At 45.1% G+C, this 24,144-nt stretch overlaps 1 protein-coding gene across 1 annotated transcript in view; it reads right to left on the bottom strand.

Annotated features, from left to right (window-relative positions):
- Nucleotides 1–7,614: 7,614 nt before the first annotated feature.
- Nucleotides 7,615–24,144, bottom strand: part of POLD1 (DNA polymerase delta 1, catalytic subunit) — a 171,538-nt gene continuing 155,008 nt past the window's right edge. Inside the window, exons 25-27 of the mRNA XM_068241331.1 lie at nt 20,781–20,833; nt 18,058–18,155; nt 7,615–8,414 (exon numbers count right to left, since the gene is read on the bottom strand). Of these exons, the coding sequence (XP_068097432.1) occupies nt 8,318–8,414; nt 18,058–18,155; nt 20,781–20,833 (248 nt within the window). The 3' untranslated portion in view covers nt 7,615–8,317. The remainder of the gene's footprint in view (nt 8,415–18,057; nt 18,156–20,780; nt 20,834–24,144) is intronic.

Here is a 24,144-nt window from a genome sequence, read left to right as displayed (position 1 = left end):
TGGTAAGTGAGACCTTCCATCCCACGTATCAATTTTGTTGCTCGTCTCTGCACCTGCTCTAAAACTGCAATATCTTTTTTGTAATGTGGTGCCCAGAACTGAATTCCATATTTCAGATGTGGCCTTACTAGAGAGTTAAACTGGGGCAATATTATGCTAGCATCTCGAGTTTTCCCTTTTAATGCATCCCAAAATTTTGTTAGCTTTAGCTGCAGCGGCTTGGCATTGAGTACGATTATTTAACTTGTCAATGAGTACTCCTAAGTCCTTCTCCAAGTTTGATGTCCCCAACTGTATCCCATTTATTTTGTATGGTGCTAGACAATTGGTACGACCAAAATGCATGACTTTACATTTTTCAACATTGAATTTCATCTGCCATGTATGTGCCCATATAGCCATCCTATCCAGATCCTGTTGCAATATGACACTATCTTCCTGAGAGTTGATGACTCTGCACAATTTTGTATCATCTGCAAAAATAGCAACATTGCTCACTACTGCATCTACTAGGTCATTAATAAATAAATTGAAGAGCACTGGACCCAGTACAGACCCCTGTGGGACCCCACTGCTAACAGTCTCCCATTTTGAGTACGATCCATTGACCACAACTCTTTGTTTTCTGTCCATTAGCCAGTTCCCTATCCATGCACACAGACTCTTCCCCAGTCCTTGCATCCTCAACTTTTGCACCAGACTTTTGTGGGGAACAGTGTCGAAGGCCTTTGCAAAGTCCAAGTATATCGCATCTACAGCATTCCCAATATCCATATTAGCGTTCACTACCTCATAAAAGCTGAGCATGTTAGTCAAACAGGACCTGTCTTTAGTAAACCCATGTTGACGAGGAGAAATAAGATTATTTTCTACTATGAAGATTGAGACTCTTAGTAACCCCTCAAATAGTTTGTATACAACTGATGTTAAGCTTACAGGTCTATAATTTCCTGGATCTGATTTTTTGCCCTTCTTAACCACTTGCCGACCGCACGCTTATACCGTGCGTCGGCAAAGTGGCAGCTGCAGGACCAGCGACGCAGTACTGCGTCGCCAGCTGCAGGCTGATTAATCAGGAAGCAGCCGCTCGCGCGAGCTGCTGCTTCCTGTCAAATCACGGCGGGGGGCTCCGTGAATAGCCTGCGAGCCGCCATAAATGTAAACACAAGCGGAAATAATCTGCCTTACGGCGCAGCAGCGCTGTAAGGCAGATCGGCGATCCCCGGCCAATCAGCGGCCGGGGATCGCCGCCATGTGACAGGGGACGTCCTGTCACTGGCTGCACAGGACGGATAGCGTCTTGTGCAGCCTCGATCACCGGGGGGGGGGGGGGGGGAACAGGTAGGAGAGGGAGGGGGGATTTCGCCGCGGAGGGGGGCTTTGAGGTGCCCCCCCCTCACCAGCCACACGCAGGCAGAAGAGATCAGACCCCCCCTGCACATCATCCCCATAGGGGGGAAAAAAGGGGGGCAATCTGATCTCTCTGCCTGCACCCTGATCTGTGCTGGGGGCTGTAGAGCCCACCCAGCACAGATCACTAAAAACCACGCTGGTCCTTAAGGGGGGGGGGGGGGGGGTAAAGGGTGGGTCATCAAGTGGTTAAATAATGGGAAAACGTGAGCTGTATGCCATTCCACCAGGACTCTGCCAGTTGAAAGAGAGCCACAAAAGATAAGATAAAGGGGTTTATCTATAACTGAACTTAATTCCCTTAGGACCCGAGGATGCATGCCATCTGGGCCAGGTGCCTTGTCTATTTTTAATTTATTTAGTCTTGCCTTCACTTCTTCCTGCGTTAAGTATTTAATATTACAGTTAGAAGTTTGGGACTCTTCTGCCTCTGTAATTTGCAACAGTGCTGTTTCCTTTGTGAAGACAGAAGCAAAGAAAGCATTTAATAACTCTGCCTTACCTTGGTCATCCACCATTGAGTTCCCACCCTCATCCTTTAGGAGTCCTATACAGTCGACCTTTCTTTTTTAGAGTTGATGTACTTGTAAAACTTTTTTGGGTTAGATTTGATATCCCTAGCGATTTGATTTTCAGCTTCAATCTTTGCCAGCCTCATTTATTTTTTACAATTTTTATTGCACTTCATATAATTGCTTAGTGCAGCCTCGGTCCCCTCCTGTTTTAGGACCTTATAGGCATTCTTTTTCCTCTTCATTTTATCCCTAACCTTTCTATTCATCCATAGAGGCCTTTTTTTATTCCTAGACATTTTGTTTCCATATGGGATATACATACTACAATATTGATTGAGAATAAGTTTAAAAGCTTGCCATTTCCCTTCAGTGTCCTCCCCTTGTAGTACATTATCCCAGTTCACCAAACTTAGTGCCTGCCTAATTTGATTGAACTTTGCTTTTCTAAAATTCATAGTTTTAGTGGTCCCGCTGCCCCATGGCCTATCAGTCACCAGATTAAACGTTATCATGTTGTGATCACTATTTCCCAAATGTTCTTGAACCTGCACATTTGATACATTATCTGGTCTATTAGAAATTATCAGATCCAGTAACACATTCCCCTTAGTTGGTTCAGTTACCATTTGAGTCAAGTAATTGTCCTGTAGTGATGCCAGAAATCTGCTGCTTTTACCAGAAGGGGTAGCCTTAATACCCCAGTCAATGTCTGGAAAGTTGAAGTCGCCCATAACTATGACCTCATTTTTACTTGCAGCTTTTTCAATTTGCTGTAGTAATCGCAGTTCTGCAGCTTCATTAATATGAGGTGGCCTGTAGCATACCCCAATAGGCAATTGGCAACTTTTATTTCCACCGTGAATATTTACCCAAATGGACTCCACATCTTCGCAATCTTCCTCCATCTCATAGTTGAGGAAAGCTGTAAAAGAATTCTTAACAAAGAGACAAACCCCTCCACCTTTTTTCCCTGTTCTATACACATTGTATCCTTTTAAATTAGCTATCCAGTCATGGCTTTCATCCATCCATGTCTCAGTTACTCCCACAATGTCATAGCCTTTGTCATTCAGAATGAACTCTAGTTCGTCTATTTTATTTGCAAGGCTCCGAGCATTGGTTACCATGCACTTTATATTTTTACCACCACATTTACCAATTTTGTTTACAGAAATGGGCTACTTGAAGTTTTACCACCTCCTTAATCTTTACAGTAAAAGATAATGCGAAAGAGGTTGGCAACACTGCTTCTCTATACTACAGAAAAGTCTGTCTCAGGCCCAATGCACACCAAAACTGCTAGCAGATCTGCAAAACGCGGTTTTTGGAGCAGATTTCAGAGTGATTCTAGGCATGTATAGACACGTTTTCTAAACATGCCTAGCGTTTTTTGGAGCGTTTTTGTGTAGCAGATTACAAGTATTGTTACAGTAAAGCTGTTACTGAACAGCTTCTGTAACAAAAACGCCTGGAAAACCGCTCTGATCTAGTGTTTTTCAGAGCAGTTTTCCACTTTCCTATACTTTTACATTGAGGCAGAAACGCCTCGGAAATCTAAAAAATGCTGCAGCCCGAGTTTGCATTTTTGCCGTTTTCCCCCTGCAAGCGTTTTAAAAACCGCTTCAGAACCGCCTCCGGTGTGCACCAGCCCTCACAGAGAGCCTAGCAAGCAGGCATGGGCTCAAATTCGGATTCGGGTGAGTCCGGATAGTGCTATCCGGATCTCACCCCGTAATGCTGTGCGGGCTGGGCGGGGGGGGGGTGTCAAGCTTACCTGTGTGACGTCTTCTTCGACCGTCCCTCGACACCTTCCGCGATGAGTTCCACTCGACGCTCACGTGACTACAAACACTTCCTCCTTCTGGGTTGAAGGAGGAAGTGTTTGTAATCACGTGACGCGCGTGGAGCGCATTGCGGAAGGTGCCGAGGGATGGACGAAGAAGACGTCACACAGGTAAGCTTGACCCCCCCCCCCCCGCCCAGTATTACTGGGTGAGATCCGGACAGCACCCGACTCACCTGAATCCGAGCCCATGCCTGCTAGCAAGCACAATGGTCATTAGTGAAATGTCATCCAAAACAAAAAACTTTCAGGAAACAAAATTCATGTATGTATAGTGTTTTTACAGTAGTGATTTAATGCAACATATGATCCATTTCTCGAGGAAAAATTGCGCAGAGGCACGTAATACATTTGTGAGCCTTTAACCTCCCTGGTGGTATGATTATTTACAAACGTAAGGGTCTTCAGCACATTTCAGACCCTAAAATCAGGAAAAAATCATGCCGCCAGAATACCTGCAGCAGGCCCTACTCTCACTCACCTCCCTCGGCTTCAGTGCTGCAATTTTCCCTCCATCCTCTGGGTGGCACTGTAACCCTGTAGTGCAGGCTCTCAACCAGGGTGCCCTGGAACCCCAGGGTTCCTTGCGTACCCTGCAGGGGTTCCTTGGCATTTTCCCCCATCGTGGGGAAATTATAATAGAGCATACTATAATAGGGGGTACTGTAAAAAAAGCACCAAATTGGGGGTTCAGAATAATAATGAATTCATTAATTAAAAGCAATAGAAAAAAGTGACCGTATAATGAGGGGCAGTGTAATAGGGGGTAGTGAAATAAATAGCCTCACCTACTTTTAAAGACCATGCCTCCTGCAAAATAAATGCAGGGGTTCCTTGAGATCCAAAAACTATTTGCAGGGGTTCCTTGAGATCCAAAACTTATTTGCAGGGTTCCTCCAGGGTAAAAAGGTTGAGAAAGGCTGCTGTAGTGAGATCACTGACTCTGATCTCACCAGAGTAATTCCGAGCCTTGGAGGACAGGAAAGAGAAGGACTACCGACGTCTGGATCCCCTGGGAGGTGGGTAAAAACGCCTGCTGCTTGCTATACTCTGCATTGAGGTCCCGGCAGCTAGCCTGAGCCTAGCGTAGGCTTACCGCCATGGAGGTTAATGGAGTTGGTGATGGAGATGCTAATCTTCTGAGTTGATGTAAACCTCATGTAGATTGGCATTGGGTTAAATAAATGCAGTTGCAGCCAGTGTGGACTGTCCCAGTTCCAGGCTGCATACAATTTGCAACAGCTCAGAAAATAAGCAGCATTTTGGTGATCTCTAGTCTCTAACCAGCTGTCTGCTATTATAGAATACTATTCCCTCCTGTTCTAGCCAGCAAAGAACACAAGAAACAGAAAGTGGCAAATGATAGTGACTAGGGATGGTCAATGACATGCAAATAATTATGAGTTGATGCAGGATTAAGCAAATTGTGTGTGCAAATTTATGCAGCTTGAAAACAGGCCAATCAAATTTTACCTCTGCAGGATTTGATTGATTCATGTTAAAGTTGCATACATTTGCATACAAAATGTGCATAATCCTGCATTAACTCAAAATTATTTGCATCTCATTGACCATCCCGAATGGTGACTAGGTATGGTCAGTGAAAAGCAAATACTGAGTGGACGCAGGCTTGTGCACATTTTCCATGTAAAGCCATGCAGCTTGATAACGGACCAATCAAATGTAGGTAAGGTGGTATGCATACATTTGCATAATTTGTAACCTCTTGGACTAACTTGCATCTCATTGACTATCCCTAACAAAAAAGAATTTATACTGTAGAAAGTATCTCTCATGTTGAACAGAGCTGTGACTGGTTTATGTTTCTTTTACTGTATGGAAAGGCTAGCAGTTTCACCTGTCTGTACTTTTTACCATGTGTAGGTTTTGCCCGGCTAATAGACGATGGCACTGGATAACCACTAGCAGTAATATTCATCCAGAAAAAAGCCAATGCACCACCAATTCTCCCAATGGTCGTTCTCCTGTACCATATGCAGCCACCTACTCCCCCTTTTGAAAACGAATGTAAGAAATTGAGAGGGGCTCTTTCTAGAGCTGGCCGACCATCTAAACTGAGCGATTGGGGGGGAGGGGGGTTGGAGGGCCTTAGTGAGGGAGGTGACCAAGAACCCAATAGTCACTCTGTCAGAGCACCAGAGGTCCTCTGTGGAGAGAGGAGAACTTTCCAGAAGGACAACCATCTCTACAGAAATCCACCAATAAGGCCTGTATGGTAGAGTGTCCAGACAGAAGCCACTCCTAAGTAAAAGGCACATAGCAGCCCTTCTGGGGTTTGCCAAAAGGATCCTGAAGGACTCTGACCATGAGAAACAAAATTCTCTGGTCTGATGAGACAAAGATTGAACTCTCTGGTGTGAATGCCAGGGCCCATATGCAATTCACCTTTTCACCTGAGTTTTCTCCTAGGAGATATTTTTTCAACTTTTTTAAACAACTTTTCAACACTGTGCAATCGAAAAGTACCACAAAGTAGGTGAAAAGGTACTATCAAAATTTATTTTGAGCATTTTCTCACTTGCTGTTGGTTTAAAAGGCATTTTATTGAAAAGTGTAAAATGTTACCTAGGAGAAAAGTCAGGAGAAAAAGTTAATTGCATATGGGCCCAGGTGTCACTTTTGGAGGAAATCATCACCAGGCCAATACTATCCCTACAGTGAAGCATGGTGGTGGCAGCATCATGCTGTGGGGGTGTTTTTCAGTGGCAGAAACTGGGAGACTAGTAAGGATAAAGGGAAAGATGACTGCAAAAATGTACAGAGACATCCTGGTTGAAAACCTGATCCAGGGGGTTCTTGAACTCAGACTGGAACAACGATTCATCTTTCAGTAGGACAATGACCCTAAGCACAAAGACAAAATATGAAAGGAGTGGCTTCAGGACAACTCTGTGAAAGTCCTCGAGTGGCCCAGCCAGAGCCCAGAATTGAATCCCATTGAACATATCTGGAGAGATCTTAAAATGGATGTGCGCCAACGCTTCCCATCCAACCTGATGGCACTTGAGAGGTGCTGCAAAGAGGAATGGGCAAAACTGGCCAATGATAGGTGTGCCAAGCATGTGGCATCATATTCAAAAAGACTTGAGGCTGTAATTGCTGCCAAAGGGGTAATAAAGTATTGAGCCAAGGCTGTGAATACCTATGTACATGTGAATTATCATTTTGTTTATTTTTAACAAATTTGCCAAAACCTCAAGTAAACTTTTTTTTCTTCCAGTTATTATGGGGTGTTGTGTGTAGAATTCGGAGGAAAAAAAAACAACAAACAAATTCAATCCATTTTGGAATAACGCTGTAACATAATATTTTACGTGAACACTAGAGGTCTCTAGTGTTCGGCCTCTAGCTCTTGTCATGTGACACAGGCACTACAGGAGAGAAGAGACAGTAAAGGGATGGAGAGAAAATGCGCCAATGGATAGGAGAGTGTAAGATCTGCATCCAAAACCGCATGCTGGTTGTCACATAATGGAACGCGCTACTGCCGTGCTCCCAACTTGCCACCAATCAAGCAATATTTTCTTTCCTGCACAGTTCTACCAAAATCAGCCAGGCATCGTTTAACCTTCATCTTCAGATGACCCATTGCGACAATCCTAAGGAGCCCGGTGCAGGAAGCCACACCCCATATAGTCCTTCGCTAAAGGGGAGGAAGTCTAACAAGCTGAAGGAGGAATGGGGGCGCGGGAATAAGAGCTAGCTACCAGCGAAGATCGGGAGATTGGAACAACAGATAGAAGAATTTTAATGGTCGTCTTCCCGGCAATTGTTGACCTCCACATTGCACCTTTCTGCCCCAATAAAACACACATTGATTGGACTTTTCATTATTTTAATATTCGTACAAAACATTACAAAAATTCTACATATAAGTGAAACCAACCTAATCAAAATATCAAAGTTTATAAAAAACCAAAAAAACCTAAGTCCACTGTACACCTGAATAGTGGACATAAATCGATGCATCGAGGAACAAAGCACGTTCCAAAATGTCTAATCCATTAGATTTGATCCCAGTATGATGGGATATTTGTTACTCCAGTGCAAGTATTAACGCCTCAAAAGAAGTGCGTTTTCTATTTAATGCAATGGTCATATATGGGATTGGTGACATCCAATCAGTGTATCAGTCCACTGACCATGGCAACAGATTCAGGACTGAATTCAGTCTCCAGCATGTTGGCTTTCCCGTCCCGGGGGCTCTGTAGGTTACTCTGCTTGTAAAGCAATAATGGAAGCTAATACGCTATAAGCAACATTTGGTTGAGTCCTGGTCCTTTTTACATTGTGGTGGATTCGTTGGGGAATGGTGATCTCCTTGTGTCCAGGAGCTCTCAGCTGAAGAGTGTGAGGGCGTGGCTATGTTCAATATTCGGCTGTCCTGAGATATCTCTACATAGAACAATTCTTGCATCAAGCTTGTGTTTCTTCACATGTGAAGAGCTGTGGATTGCCAGGCAGGGAACGTTTGTTGCTGTACCCCACCTAGTGCTCTGCATCTTCCCATTTATTTCTGCGTTGGCGATTACCAGGCAGGTGGTCCAAAGCGCATGATCAGTTTCTCCTGGTCGTCCAGGTCTTTCTGCACTTTCTTCCTCATGTAGAATATGGGACAGTCACGGCTGTAGGGAAAAGCAGACATTTCAGATGATAAAGTACTTCAAGTAACTAACATCCTTTTTTGGTTATTTGTTTTCAAGAAGTTTATATTTTCATTTTCCATAAATTGTTTCTACTTCTTCCCCTATTCCATACATGAAGCATATGTGAAGGGAGAACACAATCCCATGTCGTGTGAATCAAAATGACCATTTTGGAACCTCAGCGGAACTTCTGTATGGGGTGGTCTCTAGTCCCCTTCAGTGCCCCAGATTCTGCAGTCCCCCCAATCCCCTTCAGTGCCTTAGGCCCCTTTAGTGATCCAGATTCCTCCCCCCCCCAATCTCCTTCAGTGCCCCAGTTTCCCCAGCCCCCCCCCCCCCCAATCCCCTTCAGTGACCCAGATTCCCAGTTCCCCCTAGTCCCTACAGTGCACCAGATTCCCCAGTCCCCCCCAATTCCCAAACGTGTCCCAGTTTCCCCAGTTCCCCAATACCCTTCAGTGTCCCAGATTCCCCAGTCCCCCCAATCCCCTTCAGTGCACCAGTTTCCCCAGCCCCCCCAATCCCCTTCAGTGCCCCAGATTTCCCAGCCCCCCCAATCCCCTTCAGTGCCCCAGATTCCCCAGCCCCCCCCAATCCCCTTCAGTACCCCAGATTCCCCCGTCAGCGCCTCAGATACCCCAGTCCCCCCATTCACCCTTCAGATTCCCCAATTCCCTCAATACCCTTAAAGGACAATTGAAGTGAGAGGGATATGGAGGCTGCCATATTGATTTCCATCTAAGCAAAACCAGTTGCCTGGCTCTCCTGCTGATCCTCTGTCTCTAATACTTTTAGCTATAGCCCCTGAACAAGCATGCAGCAGATCAGGTGTTTCTGATATAATTGTCAAATCTGACAAGATTAGCTGCATGCTTGTTTCTGGTATTATTCAGACTCTACTGCAGTGAAATAGACCAGCAGAGTTGCTAGGCAACTGATATTAAAAGGAAATAAATATGGCAGCCTCAGTATACCTCTCACTTCAGTTCCCCTTTAAGGGGCCCAGATTCCCTTAGTACCCCCAACCCCCTTAAGTGCCCCAGTCCCCCCAATCCCCTTCAAACAATATGTATCACAAGACTAATCTTGTGATAAGTCTGTACAGCAATCATGCCCTATAGCTAAATCAAGGGATTGTATCCTGATCCCTGCATGCATCATTCTTCATGCATGCTTACGGAATCAGAGTCAGAGGTATCATAAACCAATGATGTGGAGTTGGAGTCTGAATGGAAAGACAGAGTGGGTGTGTGTGAGTTGTACCTAGCTGCTGTGCACAGGCCTGATGCCACAAACAAGATGGCTCCACCCATGAAGGTAAAAATACAAAAAGAACAAACACTGGAAACACTGATACAGTTTTCTGTTACTTCAGATGCAAATATCACGTTTTTACAATGTGGTTTGCTTTAAATAAAGTACCAGTGATGGAATGATTGCAAACAAGCAGCATTGTGTAAGCGGATGGGCAGGAGGTTGGATTGCTAGATAGCGTCTATCAGCTTCTGCGATCAGTAATGCAATATGGTCACCCTTCAGGAGGAGTTCATCGGAACTGCAGGCTCGGACACACTATTCATATATAGCTGTTCCTCAACACTCATCTTTGCTGGTTTACAAAACACCCATTGTCAGCTGCAGGCATAACACAAAGCTGCAGAACCCAACAGCAAAACTGTGCAAGGCCAAGAGCGGGTATTTACCAATTTATATCTTCTTAACCCTTTAGCAGCCAATTTGTTTTAGATTCTTGCAATCGCTCCAGATCAATTTATTTAGCACATTTTTTATTTCTTATTTGTTACATTTCCTTGCTTCTAATTAGGTCTGATGTAATGTGAATTTATGGCCACTTGCCACTAAGGGGCAGTGTGAGACAATAACAGAGGACTTCTGCTTTCAGTTTCTATAGTTTCTGCTAGTAGAGAGAGATCAACGCATTCCAAGAATTTACGGCACAAGTTCTGCCGACTGAAGTCAAAAGCAGCGCACTTACATGAAACGAGATAACTAACTATTGAAGTTGCTAATGTGTTAACTCCAAAATATTGATCATGCATTCTTTGGTCAGATTATGCTATAGAAATGTACAGTAGGCAAAAGCTATAGGAGAATCTAGCAGCATGCAAAATCTGCCTCTTCTCCTTCAGATATGTGTTGTGTGGTATAATTTCCTCCTCCAGCTGCTGTATCAGTTCATCTTGTGTGAGCGTTCCTGGGTGGGTCAGGGGAGATAAAAACAAGCTTTGTTTGCTGGTATTTGGACAGAGACCCCACCAGTGTTTGGTGTTGAGCTGTACATGGTTTTGCTCTATAGCAGTCCACAGTAAATGTGAGCTTTAAAGGGAACCCTAGGTGAGAAGGATATGGAGGCTGACATGTTTATTTCCTTTTAAATAATGCACATTGCCTGGCTGTCCTGGTGGTGCTCTGCCTCTAATACTTTAACCACCCTGGCGTTCTGATAAGATCGCCAGGGAGGCTGCGGGAGGGTTTTTTTTAAATTAAAAAAAAACTATTTCATGCAGCCAACTGAAAGTTGGCTGCATGAAAGCCCACTAGATGGCGCTCCGGAGGCGTTCTTCCGATCGCCTCCGGCGGCCAGAATAAACAAGGAAGGCCGCAATGAGCGGCCTTCCTTGTTTTGCTTACACCGTCGCCATAGCGACGAGCGGAGTGACGTCATGGACGTCAGCCGACGTCCTGACGTCAGACGCATCCGATCCAGCCCTTAGCGCTGGCCGGAACTTTTTGTTCCGGCTGCGCAGGGCTCAGGCGGCTGGGGGGACCCTCTTTCGCCGCTGCTCGCGGCGAATCGCCGCAGAGCGGCGGCGATCGGGCAGCACACGCGGCTGGCAAAGTGCCGGCTGCGTGTGCTGCACTTTATTTGGGGCAAATCGGCCCAGCAGGGCCTGAGCGGCAGGCTCCGGCGGTACTGGACGAGCTGAGCTCGTCCATACCGCCCAGCTGGTTAAGCCGTAGCATGCAGATCAGAGGTTTATGGCAAATCAGACAAGATTAGCTGCATGCTTGTTTCAGGTGTGTGATTTAGACCCTACTGACCAGAAGGATCAGCAGGACTGCCAGGCAACTGGTATTGTTTATAATGAAATAAATATGTCCACCTCCATAGGTCTCACACCTCGAGTTCCTTTTAAGAGTTAGAATGGGCCGCCAAACTGAATTAGATGTAATTCCTGGTACACACCATGCAATTTCCAGTCAGAGAGACGGGTCGAATCAATTTCCAACAGATCGGACCTGTCGGAATAAAATCAATTCGACCCATCTATAGGAGTGTCTTTACTAGGGGTTATTAGTGATATTGGCGTTATTAGTGACTATTACTATGACCTCTTGAAGAAGAAACCTAAGCCATTGGCTGGGCTCCTCAGAGTCTGCAGCTATAATCATAATTTACATCCATACTTTTTTTTATATTTTTTTTTTTTTTTTTTTTTTTTTTTGCAGAAAATAAAGAATGTCCATCACAAGAAAAGCTCACTCAAAATCTCCCATTGCTGCGTCTTTAACTGACACTGGATGGTTGCATGTGAGGCAGAAGATGATGTCCTTTGAATAACATCTTATGTCCAATTCCCCAAGCGATCAACCAGCCGTTCAAATAAATGCGATAGATCAGAAAAGATCGTATGGGTCCATTAAACGGGAACAGAACATGTACCCAGTTAGATAAATAGAATGTATCCATTTTTCAAATTGATTCTATTAATTGAGTACGTGTTCCCTTCCCCTTAGTGGACACGATTGATCGCATTTATCGGATCGGCAGGTCCTCTAAAGCTGGCATTTTTTATTGACTCAAGTATAAGTCTACCCAGCTAAGTTAATGGCTGCACTTGGGGAGCAGGAAGGGGGGGGGGGGGTGTTAATGACTGCACTGCACAAAGTACTGCAGCCATTAACCCCTCCTGTCCCTACGTGTACCCATTAACTCCTCCAGGGCCCCCAAGTGCAGAAATTATTCACTCCCCTTCCTGCAGCCCAGTATTACCCCCCCCCCCCCTTCTTTCAGACCTGTGTTTTCTTGGCATTTCCATCATAAAGAAAATGCCACTCACCACTGGGTACATTGCTGCAAAAGGGAATGTCACCAATAGTGCACACATTACTCAGTGTGCTCAGTGTTGCTCGTGACTCGTGAACTCCTATACTTTTAGTGAGTCAGACCTACATTTCTAGACTTATAGTCAAGTACTGTATATCTGGAACGTTTATTTTAACCCTCCTGGCGGTCTAATAAATTCCGCCAGAAGGCAGCGCAGCAGTTTTTTTTTTTTTTAAATCATGTAGCGAGCCCAGGGCCTCAGCGGCATCCCCCCCGCTTCGGCGATCTGCGATCAGGAAATCCCGTTCAAAGAATGGGATTTCCTGGAGGGCTACCCCCGTCGTCACAGACGTCATTAGGAGTCCCGATCCACCCTTCAGCGCTGCCTGGCACTGATTGGCCAGGCAGCGCACAGGGTCTGGGGGGGGGTGGGGGGGGGGGGGGGTAGGGCGGCGCGACGGATAGCAGCGATCGAGCGCAGGTAGCAAAGTGCCACGCAGCAAAAAAAAAAAATTAAGCAAATCGGCCCAGCAGTGCCTGAGAAAACCTCCTGCGCGGCTTACCCCTTACCGCCAGGAAGGTTAAAGAAATCCTGAGAGGAGTAAAATAAAAAAATATATACATACCTGGGGCTTCCTCCAGCCCTCTTCAGGCTGATCGTTCCCTTGCTGTCTTTTCACGCCGCGCCTGGATCTTCTGCTAGGCGAGACGGTAATTTTGCCTGTCAGGCGTACTGTGCATGCCTGGCCGTGCGCGCCCCAGTACTACTGCGCAGGAAATTCCTGGCTACAGGAGCGCGACGGGGAAGCGCCTGCAGCCAGACTGCGCCAACTAGCAGAATTACCAGGCTGCGCCAACTGGCAGAATTACCAGGCTGCTTTGCAGAGGATCCAGGTAGTCTGGGAAGACGGCGTGGGACCGATCAGCCTGAAGCGGCCTGGAGGAAGCGCCAGGTCTGTATATTTTTTTTTTCTTTTAGTTGTCTCAGGTACACTTTATAGTTTTATTTTCAGTTCAGTGTCCTGTAAGTGGATCTTTGGTGCACAGAAATCACCCTGAGGATCACATGTAGGAACTTGCAGGCGCTGAGGTAAATACTTTGCAAGCATTTTTTGTCAACTGATAGGTTTGCTTTATAAAGCCCACTGAAGGTCACACATAAGCTCCAACTGACAGTCCTGTGATATCGAGGAATATAAAAAGGGAAAAGCGTATTCCTCGTGGCCCCTCCTTTTACGCAGGCAAATTTATGAATGTTATAAATTTAAACCTGTGTAAAAAGAAAACAAGTGAGCCATAAAGCATTTCGGCTGACAGTTTTTGCTGCTTTTCCCATAGACCTTTGTACCTTAGCTGAACGTGGGGCTGCTCAGTAACGGCTGTCTGCACCTGTCTTCAGCCCCCAGGTATCCCAGACGGTCTTCCGTCCCTGTCTGCGGCCATCTTCCTATAATCAGCCTGAATGATAAGAGTGCACTGGGAGCCTGAGTTTATGTATACTGTACCCCACCCCAGCAGCTGGTCAGCGTGGCAGAGGATGCTGGGTAAGCTCCAGCTCGCTGTTCCCTTGGGAACTCGCAGTGGTGGGCTGTCCTGCGCCCAGATTGCTGGAGAAAGATGTATTGGCGGCTCATAGAGGCCAGTTCAAACGAAATCACAGCACCTGACTGTGCCAAGTCTGTGCTGTTATCAGTAACAGGTGTGTTTACTCACAAAGTCAACAATCCATCACTCTGATCATTATGCACTGATTTGTTGTACATAACAGTGCACCTATCATAACACCAACATGCAACCACTAATCTCATCAAATAAATAGATTAGTATTAGTATTGTGTACTTATATAGCACTGACATCTTATGTAGTGCTATTACATAGTGTAGTAATAATAATAATAATAATAATTAAAAAAACTAATACACACACACACACACACACACACACACACACACACACACACACACACACACACACACACACACACACACACACACACACACACACACACACACACACACACACACACACACACACACACACACACACACACACACACACACACACACACACACACACACACACACACACACACCTAAATGATTATTAGGAACATCTGTTCAATTTCTCATTAATTCAATTATCTAATCAACCAATCACATGGCAGTTACTTCAATGTATTTAGGGGTGTGGTCCTGGTAAAGACAATCTCCTGAACTCCAAACTGATTGTCAGAATGGGAAAGAAAGGTAATTTAGGCAATTTTGAGCGTGGCATGGTTGTTGGTGCCAGATGGGTTGGTCTGAGTATTTCACAATCTGTTCAGTTACTGGGATTTTCATGCACAACCATTTCTAGGGTTTACAAAGAATGGTGTGAAAAGGGAAAAACATCCACTAAGCGGCAGTCCTGTGGGCAAAAATGCTAGAGGTAAGAGGAGAATGGGCCGACTGATTCAAGCTGATAGAAGAGCTGATGTTTTTCATCTTTCTGATTCAAGCTGATAGCAGAGCAACGTTGACTAAAATAACCACTCCTTACAACCAAGGTAAGCAGCAAAGCATTTGTGAAGCCACAACACGCACAACCTTGAGGCGGATGGGCTACAACAGCAGAAGACCCCACCAGGTACCGCTCATCTCCACTACAAATGTCAAAAAGAGGCTACAATTTGCACAAGCTCACCAAAATTGAAAAGTTGAAGACTGGAAAAATGTTGCCTGGTCTGATGAGTATCGATAGAGTCAGATTTTGGTGTAAACAGAAATAGAACATGGATCCATCATGCCTTGTTACCACTGTTCAGGCTGGTGGTGGTGTAATGGTGTGCCAATTGGGCCTTAGTGCCAATTGGGTATCGTTTAAATGCCACGGACTACCTGAGCATTGTCTATGACCATGTCCATCCATTCATGACCACCATGTACCCATCCTCTGATGGCTACTTCCAGCAGGATAATGCACCATGTCACAAGCTCGAATCATTTCAAATTGGTTTCTTGAACATTGTAGTAAACACTGTACTAAAAAATGGCCCCCACAGTCACCAGATCTCTACCCAATAGAGCATCTTTGGGATGTGATGAACGGGAGCTTTGTGCCCTGTATGTGCATCTCACTAATCTCCATTAACTGCAAGATGCTATGCTATCAATATTGGCCAACATATCTAAAGAATGCTTTCAGCACCTTGTTGAATCAATGCCACATAGAATTAAGGCAGTCCTGAAGGCGAAAGGGGGTCAAACACTGTATTAGTATGGTGTTCCTAATAATCCTTAGAATATATATATATATATATATATATATATATATATATATATATATATATATATATATATATATATATATATATATATATATATATATATATATATATATATATATATATACTGCCACAAACATGAATCAATGTAATTGGAATTCCACGTGACAGACCAATACAAAGTGGTGTATACGTGAGAAGTGGAACATAAATCATACGTGATTCCAAACATTTTTTTTTTACAAATAACTGCAAAATGGGGTGTGTGCAATTATTTAGCCCCCTTTGGTCTGAGTGCAGCCAGTTGCCCATAGACATTGCCTGATGAGTGCTAATGACTAAATAGAGTGCACCTGTGCGTAATCTAATGTCAGTACAAATACAGCTGCTCTGTGACGGCCTCAGAGGTTGTCTAAGAGAATATTGGGAGCAACAACGCCATGAAATTCCAAAGAACACACCAGACAGGTCAGGGATAAAGTTATTGAGAAATTTAAAGCAGGCTTAGGGTACAAAAATATTTCCAAAGCCTTGAACATCCCACGGAGCACTGTTCAAGCGATCATTCAGAAATGGAAGGAGTATGGCACAACTGTAAGTCTACCAAGACAAGGCCATCCACCTAAACTCACAGGCTGAACAAGGAGAGTGCTGATCAGAAATGCAGCCATGATGACTCCGGACGAGCTGCAGAGATCTACAGCTCAGGTGGGGGAATCTGTCCATAGGACAACTATTAGTCATGCACTGCACAAAGTTGGCCTTTATGGAAGAGTGGCAAGAAGAAAGCCATTGTTAACAGAAAAGCATAAGAAGTCCTATTTGCAGTTTGCCACAAGCCATGTGGGGGACACAGCAAACATGTGGAAGAAGGTGCTCTGGTCAGATGACACCAAAATGGAACTTTTTGGCCAAAATGCAAAACGCTATGTGTGGTGGAAAACTATCATCACATCCCCACTGTCAAATATGGTGGTGGCAGCATCATACTCTGGGGGTGCTTCTCTTCAGCAGGGACAGTGAAGCTGGTCAGAGTTGATGGGAAGATGGATGGAGCCAAATACAGGGCAATCTTGGAAGAAAACCTCTTGGAGTCTGCAAAAGACTTGAGAGTGGGGCGGAGGTTAACTTTCCAGCAGGACAACAACGCTAAACATAAAGCCAGGGCAACAATGGAATGGTTTAAAACAAAACATATCCATGTGTTAAAATGGCCCAGTCAAAGTCCAGATCTAAATCCATTCGAAAATCTGTGGCAAGATCTGAAAACTGCTGTTCACAAACGCTGTCCATCTAATCTGATTGAGCTGGAGCTGTTTTGCAAAGAAGCATGGGCAAGGATTTCAGCCTCTAGATGTGCAAAGCTGGTAGAGACATACCCTAAAAGACTGGCAGCTGTAATTGCAGCAAAAGGTGGTTCTACAAAGTATTGACTCAGGGGGCTGAATACTTACGCACACCCCACTTTGCAGTTATTTTTTTTTTCTTAAAGTTTGGAATCATGTATGACTTTCATTCCACTTCTCACGTGTACACCACTTTGTATTGATCTTTCACGTGGAATTCCAATAAAATTGATTCAGGTTTGTGGCAGTAATGTGACAAAATGTGGAAAACTTCAAGGGGGTCAAATATATTTATCTATTTTCTGCAAGATATCTGGTAACGGCGTGCATTAATTGAACAGCAGATGCAACAGAAACTCCAAGCCGCTGTCCCCCCTGTACTTGTAACCCACAGTGCATTAATACTTTACCTCTCTGCCATCTACCACTGTGTCCGGACTCCTCTTCCAGTTTCGTGCCCTGCGTGTTTGTCAGTGCATTGCAACCGTAAACCACGTGGGGCAAAAACCCAGAATAGGAGTCCAGACACAGCGGCGGAGAGTTAAAGTAATAATGGCACGGGGAGTACATGTACATCTGGGGGGACAGCGGCCAGGGGCAGCGAGGCCACATCACAAGGCCGATTCCATAGTCTTGGGAATCGGTATGCTGGTGGATGGGAAGCCAACAGATCTCTCGATCAGAGAGAGATCTGTCTCTTGGTCTATCTGCCCATACATCGTTTGATATATGGGCACCTTAACTATATGTTTTTGGGATCTAAAAGAAAACTGAAAAGACCAGAAGATATCGACACAAACATGGGCAGAACATAACGCCACACTACAAGGGAAGAGTGCTGTCCACTACCAGATACCAGAGGTACTCTAACGCTTATTTCCTACTGGAAGTTGCCATCCTGAAGGTGGCAGGGAGACAGATCCTACAGGACATTTCCCACCTACCTCGTACACAGGACGTCCTCATGTAAACTGCCTTGGCAGCGCTGGCACTGTGTCCAGAGGCGAGAAAATTTCTCTTCCAGAGAGCCCAGGTGACAGATCTGAAAGAAGAAGCAGTCCAAGCTATAGTCAATGGATAGTACCAGGAACACAATTACAAGTCACCAACTTTCACTTTTCTAGTAGAACCTGAGCATGCATGAACTGTCAACTGCTCTTGCAGAAGTGTCAGTAGTGGCGTTTGTCAGCCTAAAATCTGTAGACTGAGGGCTCAAGTCTATTCTCACCTTAAAGAGTTAAGGTACATACACATATCCAATTTTGATTGAATCACTGAACAATTTTACCATCTCCATGTAGTATGAGAGCCAAATGACTGAATACCAAAAACAGATTGGCCTCTACTCCCTAAGCATTAGTGCATTCGGTAATGCAGAAAACAGCTGATTTTACTGAACACCTTCTCAAATTACAATTCACTTAACCTATTATCCCACTGAAAATTACAATTACCGACCAGTGAGGTAAATTACTGAATTGTGCGGTAAATACCTCAAGAAATGTCAAGAAATTGCAATTCACAAAGGCTACAGCAGTAGGTAAAACCAGTAAAAGTAGTCTGATTATAACCACTTAAAGACCACAGGCTTTACCCCCTAGTGACCAGGCTTTTTTTTTTCAAATTAGGGCTCTGCAGCTTTAATGGCTTGCTGAAGAGCAACATTACGGTGCACACAAATGAATCCCGCCCTTCCGCCCACCAAGAGAGCTTTCTGTTGGTGGGCTCTGATTACTGCAGGAGGCTTTTTTTATATTAATTTTATTATTATTTTTGTAATAAAATGTACTTTTTTTTTTAACACTCCCCCCCACCAGCCAATCCCTGCTATCGGCTGTCATAGGCATCAGCCTTCTTGTTTAAAACAAAATAAAAATGGTAGCCTCCATATTCTACTCACTACAGTTGTCCTTTAAAGCAAGGTTCTGGTCAGTAATGCAACACACTTGTATCGCTGCCTCTGCTGTAAAATCGAACTCTTTCTCGATCAATGCATGCATTACATAATTTACCTCATACCAGTATTGGTGATGTCTCAACACATCAACTACTACAGTATGTATGCATTTGTATGTGAATTGCTGGATGTCCTGATTTTTTTACCTTCTCGTATATATTCCCCACTATTTATTTTGCACTATGTAAAGCACAACGGAAGATGTTGGCGCTATATAAATAAAAATACCATATATCTAGACATTTTTTCTTACTCACTAAATAAAAGTATCCTGGTCCCCAAGTGCAGCCATTAACTTTGCTGGGTAGAATTCTTTTTTTTTTCACTATTAAAGTTTATTTAAAACAAGTTTGCGTTACAGGATACAAAGCGATTTGACTAAATAGTCAATAGAACAAAGTATGCAGAATACAGCAATAAGTCAACAATATGCTGGGTAGAATTATACTTGAGTCAATAAAAAAATCCAGTTTCAGAGAGTCAAATATTGGAGTTGACTTATATTCGAGGATATATGGGTAATACGTCTCTTACACCATTTATGTTAAATGCGGCTGCTCTGAGGCCTATTCTGGGCTTACTGGAGGCAAAACAAGCTCCCTTCCATAACAGTCAATGTACAGTAATCTACATGGCTAATTACAGAGCAGTAATAGCTCATTTATGCACTCATAGATTAAAAAAAAAGACAGGATACAGATAAGGTTACACCATCAGTGAGGGCTGAATACAAATAAATCTTGAACATTGGATAAATGACATTACATTGCTTAGAAGAAATGTGTCTTAAGCCCCATCTACACGATACGATTCTTTGTGCAATTCGATTACGATTCTAATTACGATCCGAATAAATCCGACATGCCCGATCGCCCGATCGGACATGTCGGATTTAATCGGATCGCAAATAGAATCATAATCGAATCGCACAAAGAATCGTATCGTGTAGATGGGGCTTTAAGGTGGCCATACACTTCTAGATTTGCAGCAGATTCGACCATCAGATAGATTTCTGTCAGATGCCTGTCAAGCTGATTCTGACAGGAATCTATCTGATGTGTGCTACACACTAGGAACAGATTTCCAATAGATTTCAGAATGAAATCTATTGGATATCTATTGCAAATCGATCTAAATGCATTATTGCACAATTAGATCCAATGCAACTCTATGGACCATCAATTTGCTGCCAGCAGCAGATCGACCTAGATTTTCCATGCTGTCAGATATATCGAATTGATCAAAATCGAACAAAAATCGTTCGATTTGCTGATTTGAAATAACCGATTTCTGATCGATCGATGGCTGAAATTGACCAGTGTATGGGCACCTTTACCTGTACAACCCACACAATGGGCACAAATTAAGATTTAAATGTACCTTAAGAGGAAAAAGTGCCGGGTCGCCTGAAGATCCACCGACAAGGGCTTGTCCGTGGTGCATGCAGGCGCAGTAGCGACTTTCAGATGGACTCCGGCTGACATAGCCGAGCCGGATCGCGTCTGCTCTACTGCGCAAGCATCTAGAACTCTACTGTGCATGCTAAAACGCCTGCGCAGTACAGCAGAGTCGATTTGGAGTTCTTGTTGCTCAGGGCAACAGATTAGATTACTCCCTTCCCTATTGTATAAGTAACATGGATGGAGGGTACAGACTGCAGTCACAATGTATGATTTAGGGACCTCTGGTCACGAGGTTTGCATAACTCACCTCCTTCTGGTGTAGTTCCGATTCTCGTGTCTTGCAGTAATTGCACACAGCACCTGAAACAACAGAATTATACAGGTTACTCAGGAGCTGCTTTAAGGGGTTCTCCAGATTCCTACTGCTTTCAGCAAGCTACTCTTTGAAAATAAATGTGCCTCTTCTTTCCATAGCAAAATCTACACAACTATGTTAGGAAGGGATTACAATTGCGCAGTTCGGTAGCATTTTGCCAGAATGCGAAATCAAACTAAAAAAAAAAAACGTAATCAATGCTTTCCTATGGGGCCGCTGCATTTTTAGGAGCCCCCTGTAATTCGGTATAGCGTTAAAAAAAAAAAAATACAACCTGCACTACTTTTGCACACAACGACTGCGATTACTCACAGAAAAGCTACAGCTGCTGTAAAAAAACTGCATGTATTAAAACGCAGACAAAACGCACATATCATGAGGTAAAATGCTTGCAGGGAATGGTCTGTGGTTCACAAAAGGCACAAGTGTGATCCCTCAGCTTTTGTTTTTTCAACAGGAACTGTAGTGAAAATTACAATGAAAATGAATACTTTTTTTACAGTATTAATTTTTAATTTAGTTGATAAAGGTTCACACATTGGAGTGCAGGGCAGATGAGGGTTCGCACATTGGAGTGCAGGGCAGATGAGGGTTCGCACACTGGAGTGCAGGGCAGATGAAGGTTCGCACATTGGAGTGCGGGTCAGATGAAGGTTTGCACATTGGAGTGCAGGGCAGATGAAGGTTCGCACATTGGAGTGCAGGGCAGATGAAGGTTCGCACATTGGAGTGCAGGGCAGGTGAGGGTTTGCACACGAGTGCAGGGCAGATGAGGGTTCGCACACTGGAGTGCAGGGCAGATGAAGGTTCGCACATTGGAGTGCAGGGCAGATGAAGGTTCGCACATTGGAGTGCAGGGCAGATGAAGGTTCGCACATTGGAGTGCAGGGCAGATGAGGGTTCGCACACTGGAGTGCAGGGCAGATGAAGGTTCGCACATTGGAGTGCGGGTCAGATGAAGGTTTGCACACTGGAGTGCAGGGCTGATGAGGGTTCGCACACTGGAGTGCAGGGCAGATGAAGGTTCGCACATTGGAGTGCAGGGCAGATGAGGGTTCGCACACTGGAGTGCAGGGCAGATGAAGGTTCGCACATTGGAGTGCGGGTCAGATGAAGGTTTGCACATTGGAGTGCAGGGCAGATGAAGGTTCGCACATTGGAGTGCAGGGCAGATGAAGGTTCGCACATTGGAGTGCAGGGCAGGTGAGGGTTTGCACACTGGAGTGCAGGGCAGATGAAGGTTCGCACATTGGAGTGCAGGGCAGGTGAGGGTTTGCACACTGGAGTGCAGGGCAGATGAGGGTTCGCACACTGGAGTGCAGGGCAGATGAGGGTTTGCACACTGGAGTGCAGGGCAGATGAAGGTTCGCACATTGGAGTGCAGGGCAGGTGAGGGTTTGCACACTGGAGTGCAGGGCAGATGAGGGTTCGCACACTGGAGTGCAGGGGTGATGAAGGTTCACACATTGGAGTGCAGGGTAGATGAGGGTTCGCACACTGGAGTGCAGGGCAGATGAAGGTTCGCACATTGGAGTGCAGGGCAGATGAAGGTTCGCACATTGGAGTGCAGGGCAGATGAAGGTTTGCACATTGGAGTGCAGGGTAGATGAGGGTTCGCACACTGGAGTGCAGGGCAGATGAAGGTTCGCACATTGGAGTGCAGGGCAGATGAAGGTTCGCACATTGGAGTGCAGGGCAGATGAAGGTTTGCACATTGGAGTGCAGGGCAGATGAAGGTTCGCACATTGGAGTGCAGAGCAGATGAAGGTTCGCACATTGGAGTGCAGGGCAGATGAAGGTTCGCACATTGGAGTGCAGGGCAGATGAAGGTTCGCACATTGGAGTGCAGGGCAGATGAAGGTTTGCACATTGGAGTGCAGGGCAGATGAAGGTTTGCACATTGGAGTGCAGGGCAGATGAAGGTTCGCACACTGGAGGGCAGGGCAGATGAAGGTTCGCACACTGGAGGGCAGGGCAGATGAAGGTTCGCACACTGGAGGGCTGGGCAGATGAAGGTTCGCACATTGGAGTGCCGGGCTGATGAAGGTTCACACATTGGAGTGCAGGGCAGATGAGGGTTCGCACATTGGAGTGCAGGGCAGATGAAGGTTCACACATTGGAGTGCAGGGCAGATGAGGGTTCGCACATTGGAGTGCAGGGCAGATGAGGGTTCGCACATTGGAGTGCAGGGCAGATGAGGGTTCGCACATTGGAGTGCAGGGCAGATGAGGGTTCGCACATTGGAGTGCAGGGCAGATGAGGGTTCGCACACTGGAGTGCAGGGCAGATGAGGGTTCGCACATTGGAGTGCAGGGCAGATGAGGGTTCGCACACTGGAGTGCAGGGCAGATGAGGGTTCGCACATTGGAGTGCCGGGCTGATGAAGGTTCACACATTGGAGTGCAGGGCAGATGAGGGTTCGCACATTGGAGTGCAGGGCAAACTATGAAAGCAAACATGGCAGGCTGTATTCATTTGGAGGCTGTAACCAGTTCATCTTCACAACTGATTGCAACACTGAAAGATTGAGTTAGCATGCTGACCCCAGCAGTTTTTGTGGATTCACAGCTTTTGGAAGAGTGCTTCAGTTTCCTGATCTTTTGCAAACAAAGCCAAGGTCACTCTCAGCTAGAGGCTGCATGCATTAGAATACTATACAGTCTATGTTTACTTCAAAACATTAGTGCTTATTCACACTGGAAGCAATTCTGAGGATGATACTATTACACCGCTCAATACCACCCCAGACTACAGTGCCATGCAGTGTGGAATAGCCTCCATCCATATAAGGGCTCTTTCATAAGGGCTGCCGAAGGCAGTAAATTCCCCCACTTATCAGCTACTCTTTTACACCTCAATTAACATAATGGAAGATGTTCGCTTCCAAAAACAGTTTGCAGAGTGTTATATACTGGCCCTTCCACCGTGATGAGATCATCCTTCATGCTTTGGTAATTAGAGGTTAGGGTACCTTCTATGAAGGATGACCTCATTACACTGGAAGGGACAAACTGTCTGCATGCAAACTTTGTGTACTCTACCTATAATTTCTTTGCATTCCATTTTCATTCTGAGTTTAGGGATTTATTGCACAGTTTAGCATCTGTTTTGAATACAAGGTATGTATTGGGGCTCTGTAAACCTGTGTTGGTAGTCATTTCAGATTTGGCCTGGTTTAGGTGCACTGCAAACTCTTCTCTGTACTCTTAGCACCTGCTGGGCACTTGCTAGCGCTCGGTAGTGGCAGTAGACAGCCCCCCCCAGCATGGCGTTACATCTGAGCGCAGACATGCT

Source organism: Hyperolius riggenbachi, chromosome 6, assembly GCF_040937935.1.
Source record: "Hyperolius riggenbachi isolate aHypRig1 chromosome 6, aHypRig1.pri, whole genome shotgun sequence".
Taxonomy (NCBI): Eukaryota; Metazoa; Chordata; class Amphibia; order Anura; family Hyperoliidae; genus Hyperolius; species Hyperolius riggenbachi.
This window is presented reverse-complemented; position numbering and strand designations above follow the sequence as displayed.